At 33.4% G+C, this 23230-nt stretch overlaps 3 protein-coding genes across 8 annotated transcripts; 2 read left to right on the top strand and 1 right to left on the bottom strand.

Moving 5' to 3' along the window:
- Positions 1–246: 246 nt before the first annotated feature.
- Positions 247–3281, top strand: Wda (will decrease acetylation). 2 transcript variants are annotated; one of them, XM_072004884.1, is made up of 10 exons: positions 247–683; positions 786–943; positions 1047–1386; positions 1500–1732; positions 1842–2024; positions 2118–2270; positions 2325–2472; positions 2602–2770; positions 2844–3027; positions 3107–3281. In XM_072004884.1, the coding sequence occupies exons 1-10, from the start codon at positions 615–617 to the stop codon at positions 3237–3239; spliced, it is 1770 nt and encodes a 589-aa protein (XP_071860985.1). In that variant the 5' UTR covers positions 247–614; the 3' UTR covers positions 3240–3281. The 2 variants fall into 2 exon arrangements, with proteins under 2 accessions (XP_071860985.1, XP_071860986.1); XM_072004885.1 differs by having other exon boundaries at positions 248–687.
- On the bottom strand, positions 3272–13087 carry LOC139987994 (uncharacterized). 3 transcript variants are annotated; one of them, XM_072004871.1, is made up of 13 exons: positions 12819–13080; positions 8867–9692; positions 7532–7727; positions 7079–7431; positions 5857–6056; positions 5435–5462; positions 5198–5338; positions 4692–4921; positions 4386–4497; positions 4198–4260; positions 3996–4102; positions 3675–3905; positions 3272–3520 (listed from the first exon to the last, which is right to left on the bottom strand). In XM_072004871.1, exons 2-13 carry the CDS (start codon positions 9431–9433, stop codon positions 3394–3396), a joined length of 2355 nt encoding a protein of 784 aa, XP_071860972.1. In that variant the 5' UTR covers positions 9434–9692; positions 12819–13080; the 3' UTR covers positions 3272–3393. The 3 variants fall into 3 exon arrangements, with proteins under 3 accessions (XP_071860972.1, XP_071860973.1, XP_071860974.1); XM_072004872.1 differs by having other exon boundaries at positions 8867–9520; XM_072004873.1 differs by lacking the exon at positions 3272–3520 and having other exon boundaries at positions 3766–3905; positions 4026–4260; positions 12819–13087.
- On the top strand, positions 4814–22729 carry LOC139988003 (serine protease snk). 3 transcript variants are annotated; one of them, XM_072004897.1, is made up of 5 exons: positions 4814–4940; positions 17350–17550; positions 19780–20021; positions 20557–20858; positions 21290–22729. In XM_072004897.1, the coding sequence occupies exons 2-5, from the start codon at positions 17367–17369 to the stop codon at positions 21678–21680; spliced, it is 1119 nt and encodes a 372-aa protein (XP_071860998.1). In that variant the 5' UTR covers positions 4814–4940; positions 17350–17366; the 3' UTR covers positions 21681–22729. The 3 variants fall into 3 exon arrangements, with proteins under 3 accessions (XP_071860998.1, XP_071860997.1, XP_071860996.1); XM_072004896.1 differs by lacking the exon at positions 4814–4940 and adding an exon at positions 6246–6580; XM_072004895.1 differs by lacking the exon at positions 4814–4940 and adding an exon at positions 16087–16296.
- Positions 22730–23230: the final 501 nt, after the last annotated feature.

Genomic DNA, 23230 nt, shown 5'->3' with positions numbered 1-23230 from the left:
TACTTAAAATTACTAAAGTCCGATATGTCCCTATACAGTATTAATGATTATTCAACATTTCAAAAGTCTCATGTTTAAATTTGTTGACAAAATATTTGAATTTATGAATAAGAGATATAGTAATCCAATTTGATGCTAAATGCTAATGGAAAATTTAATTGTTTTATATTTATGCATAAATTAGAAACACGTGCCCAAATAATTCAAGCATGAGAAATACATTTCTAGGGGAAAGATATGTTTTTGACTTTCAGAATGACTGACGGGCGGCAACTATTTGTTTATAGATCTATATGTTATAAATAAGGTTGAATAAAGTATGAAAGTTTAAAAGGAATTAGTAATGAAAACAATATGCCGAACATTACTAATTGAATGTTTATTCAAGTTTCAATTCACTTCATTAATGGAAACATACATAATAATAGCAGTTATTCAAACTCGATGTCTGTTCTGTTAATTGTTAACAAAATATGAATATTCAATTCAATTCATTCAATTGATATTTTAAGTAATTGTTAAAACTACGTACTTTCAATGATTTTTATTATTTGACATCTTTCTTATGGTTAGATATTTTCATTTGAACATAACCAACGTATAATCTCAAAAAGATGAAACGTTTGAAGAGTGAATTGATTAATGCTACAATTGAATCATATTTAAAACGACGTCATTATCAGGCAGGTTACGTTCTTATATTTACTAAAAAAAATGTTATTTGAAGTTGAATTACAACTATTAAATTGACATAACCTCTTGTTATTTTCAAATATCTATTATAGACTAGCGACATTTTTTGTAAAGGCAATCAAATACATTGCCGAACAAGTGATGAAATGACTCTGAATGCAACTGCTGCTTCTGCCACTTCCCAAGATAATTCAATTATTTTTAGTGCCATTAGCATTGATGTTACTGCTGCAGATCAAGCGTATCAACGGTATGTCTCTTTAAATTTTTGTTATATCTGTTTCAGTATATTAAATTAATTATATATAATCTTTACTGAGAGATTTCATTTTTAAAATATATTTTTTCTCTAGGTTGAAGATGTGGGTAAATATTGTACTCGATGATAAATTAAAAATGGAATTAAAAGGGCTTCTATACCCTGTATTTTGTCACTTGTATTTAGAGATGCTACATACTGGTAACAGGCAAGCAGCAATTCAATTTCTAAAATCACATCAAAATGAATTCAACAGTGAAACAGAGAAAGATTTTTTAGAAGAACTATCCAGTGTGTTTTCAGTACAAGATATTGAATTAAGACCTTTAGTTAATTCATTTAGAACTAGAAAATATAAAGTGGATATGTCAGATGTTGCTCACTTATGTCTTCAACAATTTCTTTCAAAACATGGTCATATAATATTAATGCAGGTAATATTATAAAAAATGTTATACATTGATTACAAAATAATTATTTATTTATTTTATTTTTTATTATGTATATAATATAAAATATAGTAATTTAATAATTATTTTATTTTTAGATAATAAACACTCATGTAACAATAATTAAGAAAATGGATGTGCCTGAAACAGACACAGAAGGATGTGAAGATGTAAATATACGTTCTGAGGTAGGGATCAATGGATATGTAGAACAACCATCAGGTACTGGAGCTGACCGTGAAATGAGAGAATTACAAGAGGCTATAAGATTAATTCGAAATAATGCTCATCAACCTCTACGAATATTTGCAGTAAATAATGCTGTTGAAAAGTAATTATATATATAGAAATTAATTTATCTAAGAAATTAATTTCATTGAAGGTCAATGTAGTAATAATTAGAAAATTGCAGAAGTCATATAAAATATTTATTCTTATAGTGCAAGTAGTGGTGTCATTCCACCCAATATGGACAAATTAGCAGTAGGATTTAGTACTACAGAGATTAGGCTGTGGGGTATAAATGAAACAGTATTAATTAAGCCAAAGTATGAAGAACCTTCCTTCACATTTGCGTCTGATATTCCATTTTTACATAAATTTTACGATACGTCAGATAGAATGTAAGTTTCTATAATTTCAAAATCTTTTTAAATTTCAGTACACTAAGTACATAGAATAATATAACATTATACAATTTTGTATTTCATCTTAAGGACTGAAGGAGGGGCAGTGATACTTAGAGGACATACAGATATTGTACATGATTTAAGGTTTATTCCAGAATCGGATATATTACTTTCTGTATCTAGTGATAAAGATATGAGGGCATGGAGACTTAATGATTACACATGTGCCGCAATTTATAGGTACGTATTTAAATTGATTATGATACACTATAACTAAAATGTAATTTGTTACAGTGGTCATAATTATCCTATATGGTGTATGGATCTTAGTGTATTTAATCTATATGTAGCAACTGGTTCTCATGACAGAACTGCCAAATTATGGTCTTTAGATAGGATATTTCCATTACGTATATTTGCCGGTCACTTTTTAGATATAAATGTATGTATTTCAAATATATAAAAACAATATTCCCTTTTACATATTCAGAGATTAATATACTTAAAAAAATATGTAAAATATAAATTTAAAGTTTGCATTAATTTTGTTATATATTATATTATTTTGTAGTGTGTCAAATTTCACCCAAACGCTCGATATTTAGCGACTGGGTCTGCTGATAAGACTGTGAGATTATGGGATAAGGACGACGGAAATTTATTAAGGGTATATATAGGCGCGCAGTCAACGATTTATAGTTTAGCTTTTAGTCCAGATGGGAAATATTTGGCAGCTGCAGGTAAGACAGTTTATAATAATATTTCCTAAAATAATATGTATTTTGTAATTTATTAATTGAGACTCTACTCTAGGCGATGACAAATCTATTTCTATTTGGGATTTAGCAACTAACGCATTGTTAACTGAACTTAAAGGTCACGAAGACACGATTATGAATTTAGACTGGAGTTGTGATGGTCAATACATTGCTAGTGGAAGTTTGGATGGCACTATTCGTATATGGCCTACACATGATCATATTAAAATTGTTAATAGGTAATTTTCAATACTACAAATTGAAAAGATATTTTTGTTTTTAATATTGAAACTATATTTCAATTGTACTGTTTTACAGCAATTCATCAAGTCTAGTACCTGAAACAGAATCACCACAAATATTCTCAACTTATTGCTCGAGCATCCTTTCTTTACGTTATTACAATAAAAATAATTCGCTCGTGTGCATTGGAACAATGGACAATTTGTAATATACGGAAAGAAAAGAATATTAAATACGATATATTTGTAAATCCCGTCTTTTATTATTCCTTGTAAGTGTTATTACACGGGGAAATATATATTTAATACTGCAACACCATAACACAAAAACGCTAAATTTTACTATTGAAACCATTTAATATATTATGTAACAAATGTTGAAGTAATTTGTTTGGCATAAAATCCGAGAAAGAAGATAAATGTAAACCATAATATCGACCGCCATGTTTCGATATTTCTGGTTATTCGTAAAGGCTCAGTTGTTCGTATACTGAAAACAAAACGTTTAACAAACGTTAAATATTTTTTGAAAGGTTCGCTTTCTTATATTTCATTATAATTTTAGATATTTAATATGAACTAATACGTTCCTGTATTTACTTTTTATTTAATAATATACCATTTTTTACTAAATGAGTAATTACCATGATTTTATCTGGTTTTCAACAGTTTTAGTTACACTTGATTCCAAGAAAGAATTTTGTTTGATAATTGATCGATCTCTATCCCTTGTATTACTGGCTATGTTACAATTCATACTACTAATGTTATTACTTTGGTCGTTTCTTAAGAGATTGTTATTTTCTTCAATGGAATTTCTCCGCGGCTCAGTGTGCTCAAAAATGTCACGTAATTCCACGACACTATTTGTGCTGCTAAAATATGAAAACATTTCATTTGTTTTTCTTATCGTTTTAAATATATTATATTATTGTTAGACAGCGGAATAAGAAAATAGTACAAACTCCGTTCGGTTTAATTTTTCGTTTTCCCACCTCTGCGTTTCGAAGCATAATGATGGCCGTCTTAAGTTAACTCTTCCGGAAACAGAGTTACGTTGCCTAGGAGTTTCCTGAATTTAAAAAAAGAAAAAATTTCTTTATTTAACTGTAGCTTTCTCTTGTAATTTTTACACAGAAGATATAATAGTATGACGAAAAGTATTGCCTTTATGTCCTGTGCACTCAAGGGTCGCGAAATTGTAGCGATGCTCGCTCTTCTCCTAGTCATCTGTAAATAAAATTAGTTAAAAAGAATTAATTAATAGCGAACATATTCTGTTGATAAATCTACAATTTCGCACATATACAGCGCAACATACTGTATCTTTTCTAATACATTACTAATTTTCAAACCATTGTTCGATTATTGCAGGGTAATCCATTTCTGTATCTAAGTTTAGGTAAATCATCTCCCACCTCTCCAGTAGTTTCTTCTATCATGATATTGTTCTTCAACAATATTTGTCTGAAAAATTATAATTTTTGAATATTATTAAATCGCCTTGAAAAGAAAGAAAATTATTTTTTATGGTAGATAATTTCTAACAATTAATTATATTTTATTTTTCAGCATGAGAAGAATACCAATTTAATTTACGAATATTGCGAGAAACACAATGAGATAAATACACGAAAGGAAGTTTTGAGAAATATGCTTACTTGACTTCTGCGATATCTGCTGCCAGATTTTCGCATCTGGATCGCAATAACTGCAAATACTTGTCACCTATGAAGATTGCTCGAGAGAGTCTATGCTCCTGGTACACTGCTCCGAGTGTTTCAGCGGCGCAAGAAACTCTATGGGCCGAGCGTGCTATCATGTCTAACTGATGACGAACGTTTTCTATTTTCTCTATCGACTCTTGATCCGTGCAAAGTGGACACAGACCCTTTAACGGAAAATAACAGGTAAATAATAATAATAATGATTAATAGTTTCTGAACATATAAAATTCTTTCAAAAATTGTAAAACGGTTTCAATATTAACGCTTTCTGAGTTTTTATTGTATTAATTTATTGCAATGACAAGTTAGTTTTTTTCAAAAATATATATTTATATATTTTTATAATTGGTATAATTGATATTTGGAGAAATTGACAAGAGATCGATTCATGAACAACAGCGATAAGTTAAAGATGGAAGAAGATAATAAATTATACCTACGTTTATATCTTCTTGCATCTTTTGAATTTCATTCATAAAGTTTCGTTCCGATTGATCTCGTTGACGAAGCGACAATGCCATCCTCCGATGCAGAGTGATCCTATCCGTACCAAGTCCTATCGAAAATGCAATATATTTGCGCTGAAATTAAGAAAGCGGGTCGATATTTACACAGAATAAAACTAAATGTACATTCGTTAATTTCGTAATGTTACGTATATCTGATAACTTATTAACCTCGAGCTCGTTCTCTGGTATATTTTCCCTGTAACAAACAAAGAGGAAAAAGAGATAGAATTAATTCAGATCTGAAAATGCATATACGTTATCGTTCAACAAAAAGAGTCGGGCACTCGCGTTTATCTTGGGCCGAATGCAATCGAGTCAGAAAATCATTGATGAAAGGATTTCTAATGATTTAACCTTTTTGCCAAGACGAGTCCCATACTTAAGTAAATACAATATTCAATATTTAATAATTTCATATTCAATGAATGAATTATTTTAGTAGCATGTAATTAGTTGACGAGATAGTGGATTTTAAAATTGCATCCACGTAAAAAAGATGAAATGTGACGTACGTATGTTTCCCCTGTGGTTTTCCGATAGAGATATACACTGGAATAAATTAAAAAGATAGTACTTTGACTCGTGTGTACCTGTATACACTGTCTATATCACTGGAGCACGATAATCCCATGATTTGTAACCTAGCGTCATTGAAGCTAGGAAAAGGTGGAAATTTCTCTTGTTCTTCATCGAGCGATTCCTCTTCTTTGACGCATCTGCAACGACGTTTCGTACGATGGTATCGTTCGCAGTCGCTTTCCGACAGAGATCTCCTTGCGGCAAAAAGTTTCTAGTGGCAAACGATATCAAACGATACACACACATATATTCGCGAAGAATATCATTTCGTTTCTTAAACAGATACCAAGTTTTCAGCGTTTTTCGGCTTCTCTATAAATATCTCAATGCGCGAAATCGAAAGGGAATTTCAGTAAAAGCGTCCGCACGCTTTATTTCGAATTTCTCGAACTGTTATATGTGCTTCACGTTTTGCTTCTAGAACAAATATTATTTTTCCTATCGAACGGAATAGATCGCCAGATGTAATGCGACCATGTGGTACAGCTACGACTCAAGGTACATACATACACAATATTTCAAACGTCTGGCAATGCCGAAGGTCTCCATCGCAAATGCCAGCGCAGTTTATCAATTTTTCTTCCTTTTTTCTCGTAGATTAGATTATATTCTAAGATCGGAACCGTCTAGCGGTAAATCATTCATTTCTCAGAAATAACTACGAACATGTTTAATACGTTTCGAGAGATAATTAAGAATAATGTTCAATCTACCTATATTGCACGTATATACATTGTAAGTATTTGCATGTGAAGTAAATACCTTTGTTTTCCTACAAAACGACTTTGTATCAGTTTCTGCATCTTATTTTCATAGTATCGAACCTTTATAATTACATAACAGGATCTAAATACATATTCTGTGATTATACATATTTCGTGTAACCACCGTACGCATTAGGACACCTATTCGTTATATTTATTGAAAACTTAACTTTACTTCATCTAGTATTTTACGCCATAAAATCAATTAATTACTACATTACAATTATAGCATAAAATAAATAAATTATACAAATGTATAACACGATGGGAATAAAATTAAAACGATATGGATAATACGACAGATCTATGATAAAGTAACCAGAAAATAAAAGTGGTGATAGCGTTCAATTCATCAGCAGGTGTCTTAATACTTGTCACCAGTAATATACGTTTCGATATTTTTGCGGAAAACAAGTATATTTTCTATAGGAATAAAAAAAACAAGTGATATTTTAAAAGGATTACCAACTTGTCGCTCCACTCGTTCCGGACAAAATTCCTCAATATCCTCCGCCACTTTTTGATCATGGACTTCCCTTAAGTTGAGTTTCCTGGAGGGTTCACCCATCGAGATAGACGACAAGGTTTGTGACAACGGGCTGCTACTTTTCGATCGTGACCTCTCATTCTTCGTCTCGTTTCGCGTACATATCGTGGCGTGCACGGTCCGTTCGATCGAATCGTCCTCGCTATCGGAACCCATCGAGCTATCCTCGTGACTCGACATTTCGGCATCGACTGATGTATATTTCCCAAGACGACGGGCACCCGACGCGTTCACAAACGAGCGGGGATACTCCGAATCTTTGATCTTAACCAGATCTGCGAATCAGAGAGAAATAGATCTCCAACAATATACATCTTATTGTATTTTTAGGTTTTTTAACTTGATCGAGCTGTGTATAGACTTTCTGCGATTTACCGGTGCACGTGATGGCTCGCGAACATGCTGAACGCGTTTGCGGTGAATTTCCATGTTGCGGCTCGGCCGTTCCATTGGCAGAGCTGTTCGTTTCAGTGTTTCCAACTTTTTCTTTGGCGAATGATCGAATAGTATTGGTTAGGTCGGGTGACGAATTGGTTTGGCGCGAATTGATCACGGCACTTTCGTCGGCGACCTGTGATCGAAAGACAACAATCATTAAGAGTAAAAAGATTATTTTTAACTCTTAACGGTCCACTGGTGGGTTCTAACTTTAGACTAGACTCGGTTTAACTGTCTGATAAATCATGTAATATATATAACATAGTTCTGTGGAATACACGATGATGCTGGAAATTGGGCCAAGGTTTTGTTCTTTTTCCTTCTTTTTCTTGGTTTCTAGATGATATGTGAAAGCGATACAATTTTGGAATTCTGTACACGTTGCGTTATAACCCTTAACTATAGATCACTCGCAAGGAATTTTTATTCCATTACTATAATATGATAATATGTAAGAGTCTTAGAAGATTTAACGTTCGAGCATTTTCAATTGTATAAAATCAACAAACAAACATGTATGATCAAATAAAAGAGTTATATCAGGAAACCACCGCGCAGAAGTATTTAAAAGAGGATCCATTTCCGAATGAGTTCGGTTTTCATCGCGACCGGAATAATCCTAAGAAAAATATTTTCGATGCAGTAGATTCAGCGAAGTTCTACGAAATTAATTCGACTCGTAAATCGTATCAGAGAATCAGTTTGCCATGAAAACAGTCCGACTGAAATATCCTCGAAGGGAAAATACCAACAGGAACCATTAAGAGTTAAATCGGGAGACTCATAACAATCACGGTCCTTATTAAGTTTTCCAATCTTTTAGATAATAACGTTTTCTTCTATATTCTATTTATCTATTGTAATATATCGAATAAAAATTAACTCGTCAAATGGATTGTCTTTTAACCGGACATATATCTAACATTGCTCTATGTTAAATGTTTTCTTCAAAAATGTTAAAAATCTTTTTTATCGAATAAATTCGAGGTCCGTAGCAGGGTCGATTTCAGTCACATCGATTTCAATTCTTGCAAATACGAATGCGACGCGTTTTATACGTTTTATCTTAAACATAAAATCAAACATATATAAAGAAGTACTGGTCCCTAGATAAAGATATTATTAAGACTGAGAGATTAGGATCTGAACGACGAACTAGTCTCGTCTGCCCCAATTAATAAGTCGAAGACGTTGAGATATTCTTTTATTTTTATAAAGAAAGATAAACATAGCCAAGGATCGTTTTTGTTACGAGTTTTTGTTACAGCTTACTTTGCACTCGTAATTCCCATTGTTATTCAACTTATAGTGTTTCCCGATTGACGTCTCGGTAATCGTGGCGTAATTATCGACGATCGTGTCCTCTAGAACTTGGGGCAGCTTGAACCCTATCGGAGATAATGATCCAGCTTTCGAAACTTGCCCGTTATTCGACGAGGGCTTTTCGCTGAGCCGACCCGGTGAAGAGCAGCTCAAAAACTTCCCGTTCTCGTTCAACGAACGATAATCATCGACGAAGTGTCTTTCCTGCAAACTCGTTTGTTGATCGATCTGACCATTCTTCGAATCGGCGTCCTCTCGAGTTCTTTCGATTTGTACGGACGGGCTGCTGGACGTTCTTCGAAAATCCAACGTCTGTTTCTCCTTCTCTTGATCGACCTGCGCGATCACGTCGAACGATCGATAAAATACAGACAATTTTCGTTTTGGAATTTTCGATAAGTCAGTGTCGTTCGATGTCATATAATTTGTCGCCTTTATAGGGGTTTGTTGCTTCTGATCTGCGTCCACTTCTTGTGATCGAGGCTGTTTTTCATTATCACTCGTGGATTCGTCCATTTGACGGTTTTTAATTTCCACGGGTCGTTTTAACGGCTCTTCACTGTGATATCGCTATTCCTTTTGGACGTTTCACTTTTTTCTTACCTATTTAAATCACAATTCTCTAGTATCATATTTGTATATTGCAATTAGATTAATGGATTCTTATGCGAATATCTTTATGAAGATTTGTTTCACGAACAAGATATTCAGCAAATTGTTGCGATTATTTTTCACGATTACGATGAATTTAGTGGAATTCGATAATGTGAATTTACTGAAAAGAAATTGCACAATCAGATGCGTTGCCGCAATGTTGGGTTCTTAATGAGTTAAGTCTAAAGATCGTACTAGCCATTAAACCTCGATCAAGCACAGATATATCGTTATTATTATTATTATTATTTAAATTATAAAGAAAGATATGAACACTCACACGCATACACACACATTGGAATATTTTTTAATTATCTTACAATTAGAATAATCTTTCTGCATTGTAGAACCATGAGAAATCAGCATACGCAAGAGTCGTGGTTATGGTATGATATTCAATTCCCAGTGCGGGCAAGTTCGCGAAACACCCACGGAAAGTTGTAACATAGTTAACAGCACGGTGCTAAGGAGATTATTGCGTAATACCGAGCGGCGTATCAATGCCAACGAGTAAAGAGTGTAGCGACCCGCGCGTCAAATGAACCAGAACATTTTAATCAACGGAGATGGGAACGCGCGGTCCGTTTTACAGTTGCCTTATCCTCCTGCCGATATAAACAGTTTGCATACATTAGGCCTGTACGTTAATTAGAACCGTCACCGATTTATCCAATTTAGCGCGGCGATCATACCATTGAAGCAATAAATTGGCTTGTCCTTGCCACTGGATGGACTAATGTTAAACCAGCGCGTTAAACATCCACATGTGCTCGCAACTTCTACGCGTCAGCTCATTAAGACATACGTACGTACGTGTGTATGTAGCTCGCTGATTTACATCGCTGTTCAAAAGTATTTCGCGTAGTTGTTCATTTCTGACGGGATACGTTTTAATTCCAAAGAAGGATCGAGTACCTTAATTACAAAATTAAGGATAGATGGGACTGCGATGAGTTTATTCTTTATGACTATCACAAGCTACGTATGATAGAATATTGTAACGCGATTACATTGTCTTCTAAAGTTTATGTGCAATAACAAAGTTTGTCAGATCTTACAGAATTATCTTGGTACTTGACGAAGTTCCGATTCTTTAATTTTTGAATTAGGAATCGCAACTGATAGACATACCGTTGATATTGATACAATCAACGATGCGAATGAAAGAATTGTATGTTGGTAAATGAGGATTTCATTTCCGTTATTGATATTTCATCATTGCGACATTGGAAAAATGATTTTAAAGAGACTAGTGAATATGCAATGAAATACTGGCACCTATAACGATAAGAATCAAACAAGTTACGGATTTTTGAACAAGATTTATAACAAACCAAATTTGAGAAATTTCTTTATCCCCAGACTGTCTATTAGTTGCAAGATACAATTAAAATAAAAAAATTCTTCTAAACTTATAAAAGGACCATTACCGTTAATATGCAAGCAGCGATACTTAAAGAATTGGATGAAACTCAATAAATATATTGGATATTAATATACTGTTGGCCAATTTTTAAACGTATAATTACAATTTATTGTTTGTTAACTCTACAAGCTATTTATTTATGTACCCTGCTTCGAATCAACTAAAATATCTGGGTATTCGCGAGCAGTAATCTATATAGTTCAACAAGTCTTAATTGCAATCGCAAATGTCCATCGTAACTGCACGCGTGCGACACAATATTCTCCATCAGCTACTATTTGCTTAGAAATCACTCAGTTTGACATCGATATATTTGTCGAAAACTTTAACGGATGAGTTGTATATAAGTTGCGTTCGATCTTCCTAGAACATCGTAGATGTAAACTGCCAGATATAAGTATCAAAACACCTATTCGTTACATTGGTTGGACAACTCTGACAAATATTTTTATTATCTCATTCAGTATCATAGAAAAGATTCGTGATTATTATATCGTAATTATATTATGATATAAATAAATTAGAGAGGGATACGAATGAGATCATAACGATAAGTGAAATTATAGATTCGTAATAAAATAGCTAGAAAATAAAACGTTTAATTTATATTAAATGTAAATATCTTAATACATACTGCTGGTAGTGTCAACGATATTTTTTATCAAAAACCTAATTCTTTTAATATTACTGGTTAGACTGTCCATCGTTTATGGTTGATTTAAGTTAATCAGATTACGTCACTTTTCATATTTATCACTGTAGTATTACCTAAGTACAAGGTACAAGTTCGCTCTAGCTTGACCGTGATACTGAGATGGAGAAAAGATCCAATTATATATAATAACATTAAATATTTCTACGATTTCACGCGCACGGAAATTAGTCGTGCGTTGTGTACATCGTCGCGAGAATTTGGATAGCAGACAGTAGCTAGGACAAATGATTTTTAAATAGTCAAAAGGATACTGGAAAATGTATATCATTCCATCCGGGCTATTTAATTGAACGAGATTTTGCGTAACTTTCACCAGTACCGATTTATCTGATCCGAGGGGCGCGGGAAACTCCGTATTCTTTCCACTTGCCTTCGACGAGAATCGCGTTCACAAGATATTAAGAGTAAAAGTATATTAAACTACATTTCTTTTGAATGCGAGCTTACAGCCTTAACTTACCCCGATAAGCTGTATTAATGAAAGCAAAGCGGAAAAATTAAATTTAGTAATTCTAACTGAGATAACATTACGAAATTATTTATTGCATCGAGTATTTTGCGCTCGTATCTATTTTAGACAGCGGATTACTCGGCTTGGTGAATATTGAAGTTAGTTCCTTAGCAGCTTTGTAGCTGGTTTACTTTCTCATTTTTCAAGATGCACCGTTCGCTTAAAAATCATAAGACGGATGTTACGTTTGCTTACGCATAATTCATATCGTAAAAATTCATCTACAATTTTATATTTTGTACGCTATTAATACGCCGAAGATTTTATCGAAACGCGCATGCGATTCAAGATTTACAAGCAAATATCAAAATACCATTCGTAACAGGAAATGTCTACAGACTTTGAAGACTTTGTTTTCTTATCTCTTAAGTAAAGCCGCGTTATACAGGCTGTTGCGAAATAACGACTAATTATTTTTAATCGAATAACGCGAAACGAAGATGGCACACATGAAATAATAAACTTCGGATTCTTTTAATTTCAAAATTTAGTTTCAATTAGATGGGACATTTTTACCAAACAGGTTGGCGTAATGGCAGATTACGCGGAACAGCGGTTAATAAAATGCATCGTTATAAAATAAAGCTTCTCTTACCTAATGTTGCGATTTTAAACGACTTGGAGATTCACGTGTTCCTGGGTCTGAGCGCATCGTTCGTTCGCCGTGTCCCTCATAGAGAAAAATGGTGATGGAAGTCAGGTTTTGCGTGCTTCGTGTCGTTCATTCTCGTTTAAATCAGCAACAACAGAGTCATAGATGTGAAATAGAGTAATAAAAGCTGAAAACAAGCAACGGAATACGACTGGCACGAACGCCGCAGCCACACTGAATGCGAACGCGTGTAAAACTGCTCTCTTTCTCGCTCTACTATCCTCTCTCCGACAGGCTCTATCCTCGCCTTTCGAACTTCTTCCCTCTTTTTCCCCCTTTATACCGGTTTTTGTCTCTTTTTCTCACCTCTTCCACTGCCGTTTTTCCTCCTTCGTATCTCTTTCGCGTTTTCATACTCTTTTCATCCGGATTCAAATGCTTTCGAAACGTATTCGATAGGTATATGTGCATTATTGTACATGCGTACATTATAACACGCGTCTAGACGCAGCCGGGGAATCACAAACGATATCTGTTCAAGTATTCTGGTAATTTGTATGAAGCATAAATCGCCACTGAAACGATTACAGTAGTAATGTTAGTTTTTTTATTGCTCATTGAAGACGTAGGAAGTATTAATGCCATCATCTCGTTCCATAAGTACAGGCGTTTATTATTTTGTATTTTGAATTTACTTTATTTTACTGTAACATAGAATCAGACAGTGATCAGTGAAATTTACGATCGATAATAATTGGGAACACTGCCAATAGAGTAATTAGGATAGAAATGGTGAACACTAATGAATCAGAAGGCAATTCTATTTTATTTTTGTTTTGTTTTATAATTGCGATAGTTGCATGCATTAACGCAATATTAGATAACTTATGTAAAGTAGTATAATTGGGAATTACTGTATGTTTCTAAATATAGACAGATTTCCATTCATTTCGATTACATACTACAGTATGTTATAAAAAGTACAAAATTTCATACGGCAGAGAATATCAAAGCTGGTAATTGGATATTTTCCATCGAAATGTTAACAATTTTTTAACGCGAAAAAGATCTTCCTTTTGTACTGGATATCAGTTTTCAATTATTCATTAATTTCGTTCTTGATTATCTCGTCTATGGAGCCCTTTCATTCATTTAGCTGCGTATACGTTTTATCATCGTTGCGCGCTATATGCTAATAATTTATAAAGAGACGACGCTCATTTGTTAATACGAGAAAATCGTTCGTCTTGCCTATCGTTATAAATGCAATGGCTGATATTTATGGGTTCTATGACGTACGTGGAAAACTTAATCAGAAATTTTCTTGAAAAATCAACATGAGACCATAAGGATCAGAATAATTGTAGCATTAACGTGAATTTCTTATAAGGACACAAAGTGGAGAACCTAAGTTGCAACTTCATCGTGATACACGTACGATTATGATTTTTAATACGATCTCAAGGAAACACGGTTATTTTTATGCGAGTGCATTTCGGAGAAGGTATTCAGGCCAATGTCGTACATGTGTGAACCCCCAAGTTCTATTTTTATGGGAAACCCTGCGAGTAAATACCCGTGTGATTTCGCGGTTTTCTGTTTAATGTAAATGAACGTGAATAAGTTTACCAGGAAATAAAATCTAGGTGACTGAATAAGAAACAAACTAGCCATGCAAGCCATTTCTATGTATCGTTGATGACTAATATATCACAGATCTAATTAGTCTCATGAGTTTAACATCGAGGAAAAAAGAAAATTCGGATAAGAAGCAGGAAAACTTGTCTGAAATTCTTCATTTACGTATGCGAGCTTTTGTTACAGAAATAAATGCTTATCATTCACGGTCATCCAACGATGACCCAACTTTGCATTCTGCACGCGGGTTTCTCATTTTTTCGTTCGTTTTATTTTCTCGATAAAACATATTTTACCGAGTATATTTTAATCTGACACGAACAAAATTCTTTAGCCTTTGGTTTATTTAGAGTCGATTATAAATAAATATAATCTTAGGTATATATATATAAGTGAATCATTAAGAAATTATTTCGAATTCAGAATATATAAAAGTTTCCCGTTTATATTTCAAAAATGATATTTTAAAGAATTTTAACTAATATTATATAACCGTACAACGGTTTATTTGTTTTATCGTTTTGTTTAACTTGTCCTTATACCCTTTGGTAAGTAAACATTTCTCAGATATCGCTTTTGGAATATAAAGTGCAAAATTTACACCGGGAACTTTCACAAACCACTGTAAACGTTAAGTCTCGATGCAATAAATATATTATTATTATTATTAATTTCTTCATACGGAAACTATTATTTTTTTGATAAAATGTACTTCACAGAATATATTTCGTTTTGACTGGAACAAAATCATTCAGCTGTAGGTCAATTTAATTTTCATTATAAATCAATACAGTTTGTATTATCTAATACAATAAGTATTATCTAATAATAATAAGTATTATCATGTAGCATCCGAAACGTTGAACGCTATCTAAAATATTGAACGAAGTGGAAGCGAACGATAAGGTATTATTCAGGTAGCTTTGTGACAGAGGTCCTTGAACCAACGACGAAGAGAAGTGTCGCGTTATTGTCATGTTTATACAATAACTATGTTTTTCAAACGTAAAAAAATAATATTTTGTTTGATGGCTGCGTCAAGACCTATTGTGAGCGTCCATTAGTTTTCACTGACTTAATATTATGTAAGAATTTTTATCTTAACTGCAATCAATTGTTGCGTGATCGTTAACTGTACCTCAATTATCGTAATTAACAGTACGTTAAGGATCATCGTTAAATTGATGTCAACTACGTATTATCGACGTGTCTTCTCAAATAACCATCAATCTCGATCTTAATATACTTTCATCATGACATAATTCCAAATTGGTCTCTGCTTGCAAGATCGCTTTATCTTTGTACCAAATAACATCGTCCCGTGGTAATTGGCAATTTGTTATTACGGAATCATTGAGGAATCATTGAATTTTGAAGGAAAAGCAAATTCACAAGAATCGTAAATCACCGCGTGCAACATTAATTACATTGTTCAAATCCGGTTCGCGACATCCATAAAGAGGCATCTAACATTCAATACGTAATACGTTAATCGCTGTACATCTCATCGCAACACTGCCGCCTATTCATCATTGATTTTTTAATTTTGTCATTTCCTCTATTCCTGTTCTTCCCACCAGAAAGACCAAAACATATGGGCGTGAATCTTTCTTCGAGTCTTTCCCTTCTATCTGATTCATGGCATCACTCGTGCTTGCTTGATCATCAGTTTAGTCTTGAACTGTACGCCACGCGGATTGGTTTATCGGCATCGTTTGTTTCACTTCTCATCGCCGTGTTAGTTTTGTGTACGTTATTACAGAAATGTGCAGCATCGTTCGATCGACTTCCTTGTCCTTCCTACTCCTCGTCTTAGTGTCCGTGACCAGAGAAGAACTCTATGGTAAATAAAATATCTATCCCGTGTTCGTGTGTAGATTATGTCTGTGTCTGTGTTTTTTCTCTTCTCGTCGTAATCGTTTACACGTCGGACGATTTAAAAATTCATGATCATTTCGCTTGAAAAAGTGTTTAAAACTGCGATCACGAAAGACGGTAGAGTTGTTATGTCTCCGCCCACTCAATTCGGATTTTCTAGAGAGAGAAAAAGAAAGAAAAAAGGAATATCTCTACGTTTTGAATTCTTCAACTTTGTCTTTGTCACGACCGGAATTATGATGTACCGTGGTTGAACATTTTCGTCCCAATAAAACGTATATCGTCGTATTACGAACACGAACATAGTGATCTACGCGAATTTTGTATTGCACGACGCGAACGAAATACGTATTTATAACTTACGAAAGTGTTTGGACCCTTATTATATCACATTTTTGTAAATCGACTAGATATCATGATTATTATGGCAAATTTTGAAAGCAATTCGAAAATGTACATAAAAGAAATTATAACATACAAGACGTTTATCGCAAACGTATAATTAGCGTTATAAGCGATACCATTATGCCTATCGGTAAAATGGACAATTTACTGTTTAAACAATTTCGGGTCTTTTTGAAATGTATGTTTGCAATAAATATATCGTAGTTTTTATATAAATTTTCAGGCTTGCCTCAAACTTTACCAGCGTTATCGCGATAGTCGCGATAGTCATATCGTGTCGCGCATTATACAAAACCTTTTGCATAACGTAGGTAATATATACAGATAAATGTTCTATGACACGCGTTCAAATAATTTCGCGAGCAATTGCACTTGCTTATTGCAGAGACGTTTTGTGTACTTTTATGACGTCACTCTTATGTGTTGTAAAGTTAAGCCTTTTTTAGCGAGCTATTTCGCACCGATCATGTGGAGAAACGTTTGTATTAAATTGTTTGCGTGAAGAGGCCGAGTTAAATACAAACTTGAAATTCTGCCTCGTTAACAAGACTAACAGGATGTTACGCGATGAGTAAAAGCAACATTACCTCTGGTTTCTCTTTGTTCTTCGCAGAAGGGAGCCAGTGCACGATGGAACAAGGCAATCCAGGTGTATGTAGGAAATTGCCCGACTGTCCCTTCAGGATACAGGAAGTAATAGAAGGTAGAAGACATACGACTTCTTCGGGAAGATGTGGATTCGTTAAGGACATCGAGATCGTTTGTTGTCCCGTAAATATCACGAGGAAGATATCGCCTCGTCCAGCTGATATTGGTATGGCTCTTTGGACTATGTAATTTTCTATGATTAAAATACTTTGCGCGTAATCATTCTTTCTACAAAGTATGTGTTTTCTTCGGGACTACACAGATTTTTGTATTAAAAGTTAACTTTCTCCATAGTTTCCACAAATTAAAGATTCTATCGCTCGTAATTAAAGGTTCTGTCACACCATTGCTCCTTTAAATCTGTTAATTTGTATCGTAAATAACGAGTCCGTCTTTGAAACTTCCACGTATTTATATTATAATCGAACTATAAAACCTATTTCGACGTAGCAAATTGATCTTATCAAAATTTGTTTCCGACAATTTCTTTTCATTAAAAATCTGCGTAGGAAGTTTACACTTCGCAGATATTTTTAGAGATCTAGGAAGATCGGAAGATTCACAATCTGAAAGTAATTTATAACACAATTATGTTAGTCGAATAGTATAAAAAAATTTATGCGCCTGTTAAATACAATCGCTTGCATGTGTGAAAAGTACGCGTATATAGCAGATCGGAGTCTGTAGAACATCATCAATGATAGAGCATATGGAAATGTCAGAAACAGTTGTACTAATAGCTGGAATATAACATAATTATAGTAGTTGAAAAGGTATGAGCTGTCTGAAAAGTAACGATAAAAAGAACTGTTGTAAAAAAGTAATGGCACAATTTAGTCTCATGTACCTTTTTAATATTTTGGAATGTTCATAAGAGTAGCGAAAACGCACGTATAATCACGAAACAAAATAATAAGATAGGACTTGGTAATATTTGTTTGGTTCGAAGCATATTGAACTTTTAAAAAAATCGCCCCTCTACGAAAAACAAAGAACTTGATTGATTATATTTTTCCTGTATAATCTTTGTACGTTAACGTGATAAGAAACAAAACATGCTGTTTTAAAGCGTATTGAGAAACAATTTTTCTTATTCCAAAAGATTAGATTATAATATTCATTGTAAGAAAGAAATATAGTAAAAAAAAGCAGTTTACCTTTGTCTCGTAATTATAAAACCAGCGTAAAAATTCTGTTTGAAATTTTCATCTTACTACGTAAATATTTAACTCAGCATACTGTATAATGAAACAATAACAATAACTTTTCTAAGTTTAACTATTCAATTTCGTATACTTCTAGTCTTTTGTCACGTTGAATTCTTGTACCTCGTATCTGTATAAGAATTGAAAATTTCACAGTAGTTTTATATTTACAAAATGCGGTGTACATAATTTATTGTTGTGGATTTTATAAAATAATAGCATAAATTTTTAATTACGTAGAACGAGAAGCGAGGAATAGATTATAATACAAACTTACTATCTTAACATATCAAATTGCATGTATTTTATCTGAATATGAAATGAAACACGAAATGCATAAAGATACGTCAGAAAGAAATTCCTTGATAAAATATCGCGATCATATGCGTATAAATCACCTACTACGAAGTTGATTTGCATACTCTATTTAAAATTTAAATGGTTAACCTTCCTTTTGGTCCAGGATTTATGCGCAGTGCGTAAAATTAAGTACACGTACTACCAAAAAGAATACGTACCTTCATTTTGGAAATTTTCTTTTTCTTACAACCGTTGTTAAAGGCATATTAATCTTCTCGAAACATATTTTGCCGAATTTATTACCAGGGCTCTCTTGCATAATGCAGCTAACATTCTTAGCCCAGTTAAAATTTCAATAATGATATTGAGATCTGTTGAAAATGACAACGTGAGTTCGCGCTTGCCATCCATATGCAGATGCGCTAGTTACAATAAATAGTAACTAGAAAATAGTTCTAGATATAATCGATAGATTTAATCGATAGATTAAAGATAGTCTTTTGTTTTTATCCCTAGTCCATGTAAGGAAGCGCAATAAAGGTTTTTCGGCTCAGAACGTTGTGATAGGTTTATCCAAAGAATAAAATAAAAACTATTGTGATCCTACCTTTAAATACAGAAATAACAAGATCAATAATAATACCGTGTCATAAGTTACAAGTTGCCAGTAGTATCTAGTTACAAATAGATTAATATGTTTGACAATAAAACGAATGAAATTTTATAAGTAAATTAGAGAATTTATAATTCTGTATTGATCTGTAATTTGACTTGTCGCTTATTTGGTAAATTATTGCGCAAGAGAATTAAAAAATAGCAGATTTACAAATCTTTTATCGAAAATTCGATCGCTTTGTATCATTTATTATGGTAATGCATTTAATTTTTAGCTTGCCAAGAATACAATGAGCAGAGCTCGCAATTGTACGACCTATCTTTTCACATATACGGCGGAGTTGAGGCTAAACCTGGAGAATTCCCATACGCAGTCGCTTTAGGATATGTAAATCAGGACCTTTCCGAAAATCCAGCACCTATCACTTACGAATGCGGAGGTAGCTTGATCTCTATTGAACACGTATTAACAGCAGCACACTGTGTGAATAATATAAACGAAAAAGTTCCTGTCGAAGTGAGTATCTTTGTACGATTCTTTGAAAAATAATAAAAATCTGTACTCCTTTATCTATGTATCTTCGTTCTTGTTGTACGACTTTGTTACTGTTTGTTAATATGCGATATCGTGTGATTTAAAATTTACATATCATGTATCTGTCTATCTTTTTTAAACATTATTTCGTTTACTACTTTAACGTTTTATGTCATTGCATTGTTGTGAAATAAGTTAATGCGTGTCCATCAGAACGAGAAATTGAAATCAACCGTGCTTTTTCCCTTCATGATCAGAGAAAAATTCGACGATATATGGTTAAAGAAAATTTGAAGTTGTACGTATATTACCATCGATTACGTTTATTTTGTTTCTCAAGCAGCAAAATTTAATGTAATTTGTGCAATGTTTCTGTATATGTTCTGTAACAAGTAACTTCCCTTCGACGTATGTAAAAATTCTTCTTGAAAGAAAGAAAGATAAGATTATTATCTTATGAATTAACCTTAGATAACGTTAACGGGTTTCTTTAATGAACTTTTACCCACTGTCCCAGGTACGAGTAGGAAACGAAAGCATAGTAAATATCGCGGCAAACGTGCAGCGAATCCCGATAAGCGACATAATATCTCATCCGAAGTATAAACGCAGTGTGAATTATAACGATGTTGCCATTCTGAAGTTGAAAACAAAGGTACTACTTTCCAGTGCGGTTTATCCTGTCTGCCTTCAAACCCAATTCTTAAATACATTGAGCATGACACCGAAAATGTCTTTAATAGTGATTGGTTGGGGTGCTACAGACTTTAGCAGTGTGGAGCCAAACTCCATCAATTTGAGGAGGACACCCGCTCTCAGGTATCATAAATTTATTATTTTAGCCGTAACCGCTAAAGCACAATTTCTAAAATTTCGAAATTTTATCAGGCTATAAAATTTAATGTTGTTTCTAAAGTTTTCCGCTTCGATGTTATTTTTTTTTTAAATGACATTTTTATATATTCGCATTTTGAATCGTTGATGAAACCTGTAAGAAATGTGACGCAGCTAAATTTAAAACGCCTTCTCCCGTTCGTCGCGGTAATTTAAATTCTGTTGCTAAATTATTTTAAACTTATATTTTATTATAAATTATATATATTATTAATTATTTTATTACTATTATTATTATTATTATTACATCATCAATCATATAATTTCTAAAATTCAGATTATAATTCTCTAGGGTGCTAAAAAAATCTTCAGCCCGAGAGAAGCACCAAAATGTCTTAACTCGTTCGAAATTACAGACTCGTGGATAGAGAAGAATGTACTAAAGACTACGTAGGATTTCCAAAATTACCCAATGGCATCGACGACAGCATGATTTGTGCCGTAGACACGAATCTCACGAGGGGAGCAGATGCCTGTCTAGGAGATAGCGGAGGTCCACTGTTACTATTCAGTCAGCAAGGCGTTAAAGTAGTGGGAATTACAGCTTTCGGACAAGCTTGTGGTGGCTCTAAACCCGGTGTCTATACGGCGATATATCCTTATTTAGATTGGATCGAGGAGCAGGTGTGGATAAGAAGCAACGAGAACAACAAAGCTGTCGTGAAAGCTCCGAGTAACAAGAGTGAACCTGTCATAAACCTGTCATTTATTAATCCTATCTTTAACATTTCGTACACGTCCCACTGAGACATGCCTTATACGTGTTACACATACCTGGAGGATATTCGCGTAGTAGAATTGGATTATGTTATGGAGTCAACGGTGTATATCATCAGTTCCATTTTTCCGATTTTCCATCCAATTTAATCGTGCGTGATACCTTAGATGATCTGCTGCATCTGCTGCGTCATATCCGATACAATCGTATTTTTTATCGTTAGAAAATTTCTTATTGTTATGTGCGATTTTTTTGTAATATTTGCACTCACGTTAAAGATTTTCTCAAAACGTTAAAATTCCTCTTTTCGGATTGAAAGTACAGCGAGATTTATAGGTGAAAAATTAAAGGGCCGCAATAGAGTTAATAAATTGTATAGTAATTCGTACACGAAATTTAGTAACTGAATAGTCTACAAAATATCGAAACCGTTTAGTAGAAAAGTTGGTAATTGAAGACCGCAGGGCAAGAACACGAGCTAAGTTACGATTCCCATTTCTTAAGCAAACAGTTTTAAAGTCGTAAATTAATCTCATGTTATCAAAATTGTCTTTAAACTTGATTTTGAAGCTAATTTTACGGATAACTTAAATCAATGTCGTAATATTAAATTATTGAAAGTAATTCAAATATTGCTTACCTTGTCATACCTCTGTCTGCTAGAGAAATTTATTAATTATATTTCCAAACCTCAAAGATGAACTTTAATCAAGTGTCTGAATCGCTAAATTTCTAGTATATCCAATGTGTGTCATCGAGAAGGAAAGAACGATAGGGGGTAAACATTAACAAAACCCTCTTTTATTTATTCTCATTCTGTACAAATGTTATTTTACATAATGTCGATAATATCTACCGGACCAGCTCGAATTATTGGCCGGCAATTATGTGATAAGCGTCGATTTGAATACCCTTCGAAGCGAAGTACAGTTATTAAAACCGAGCATAGGCGATCTTGCAATAAAGTAGAAACCGTTGTTGGCGGATAAACGTAAGATGTATTGATTGTATGCTTTTTGTAAGAAATGCAAAGAAAGAAAAAATGCTTTCTAAACGAAATAAAAATATTTTAGACAAATACTGTGAATGGTTAAATACGTCTAACAAGGGCCTCGTATCTTTAAAGTCGTTACTCTTTAAGATATCCAGATGCAAAGAAATACACCAGCACCAAGATTCAAAGCGATTCCATGTAATCTAAGTTTACGATATAAGTTTCCACATTTTCCTCCAAGTGATTAATACATTAAGGACCAAGCGAAATGTAGGATTATTACAAAGCATAAATAAAGATTGTTTTATCAAGGTACAATGGCGTGTGAAGATGTTTGAATATTTATAAAAACTTTTTCTGAATGTATCATGTGCGTTATGTGAAAACTCGTGTACGAAATATAGGCGATGTGATACAGCTATCGTGATCACATTGGTGAAGTTTGAAACGAGTCTGAAAAGTTACGTACAAGTTACAAGATATTTATAGCAAATATTTTTAGTACTAATTATATGTTTTAGACAACTAGTCATACTGTATGCTATTGTAATGTCTCATTATAATGCTAATAAAAGATAAAGTTTG

Source organism: Bombus fervidus, chromosome 6, assembly GCF_041682495.2.
Source record: "Bombus fervidus isolate BK054 chromosome 6, iyBomFerv1, whole genome shotgun sequence".
Classification (NCBI taxonomy): Eukaryota; Metazoa; Arthropoda; class Insecta; order Hymenoptera; family Apidae; genus Bombus; species Bombus fervidus.
This window is presented reverse-complemented; position numbering and strand designations above follow the sequence as displayed.

Excerpts from the sequence above, each read along its gene's own strand:
- Wda (XM_072004884.1), top strand. The coding sequence starts at position 615 with ATGAAACGTTTGAAGAGTGAATTGATTAATGCTACAATTGAATCATAT. Across the intron at positions 1,387-1,499 it reads GTCATATAATATTAATGCAG|ATAATAAACACTCATGTAAC; the intron begins GTAATATTATAA and ends TTTTATTTTTAG. Across the intron at positions 1,733-1,841 it reads GTAAATAATGCTGTTGAAAA|TGCAAGTAGTGGTGTCATTC; the intron begins GTAATTATATAT and ends TTATTCTTATAG.
- LOC139987994 (XM_072004871.1), bottom strand. The coding sequence starts at position 9,433 with ATGGACGAATCCACGAGTGATAATGAAAAACAGCCTCGATCACAAGAA. Across the intron at positions 7,728-8,866 it reads ATGGGAATTACGAGTGCAAA|GTCGCCGACGAAAGTGCCGT; the intron begins GTAAGCTGTAAC and ends TTTCGATCACAG. Across the intron at positions 6,057-7,078 it reads CGGAACGAGTGGAGCGACAA|AAACTTTTTGCCGCAAGGAG; the intron begins GTTGGTAATCCT and ends GTTTGCCACTAG.
- LOC139988003 (XM_072004895.1), top strand. The coding sequence starts at position 16,218 with ATGTGCAGCATCGTTCGATCGACTTCCTTGTCCTTCCTACTCCTCGTC. Across the intron at positions 16,297-17,349 it reads GACCAGAGAAGAACTCTATG|AAGGGAGCCAGTGCACGATG; the intron begins GTAAATAAAATA and ends TGTTCTTCGCAG. Across the intron at positions 17,551-19,779 it reads GCCTCGTCCAGCTGATATTG|CTTGCCAAGAATACAATGAG; the intron begins GTATGGCTCTTT and ends TTTAATTTTTAG.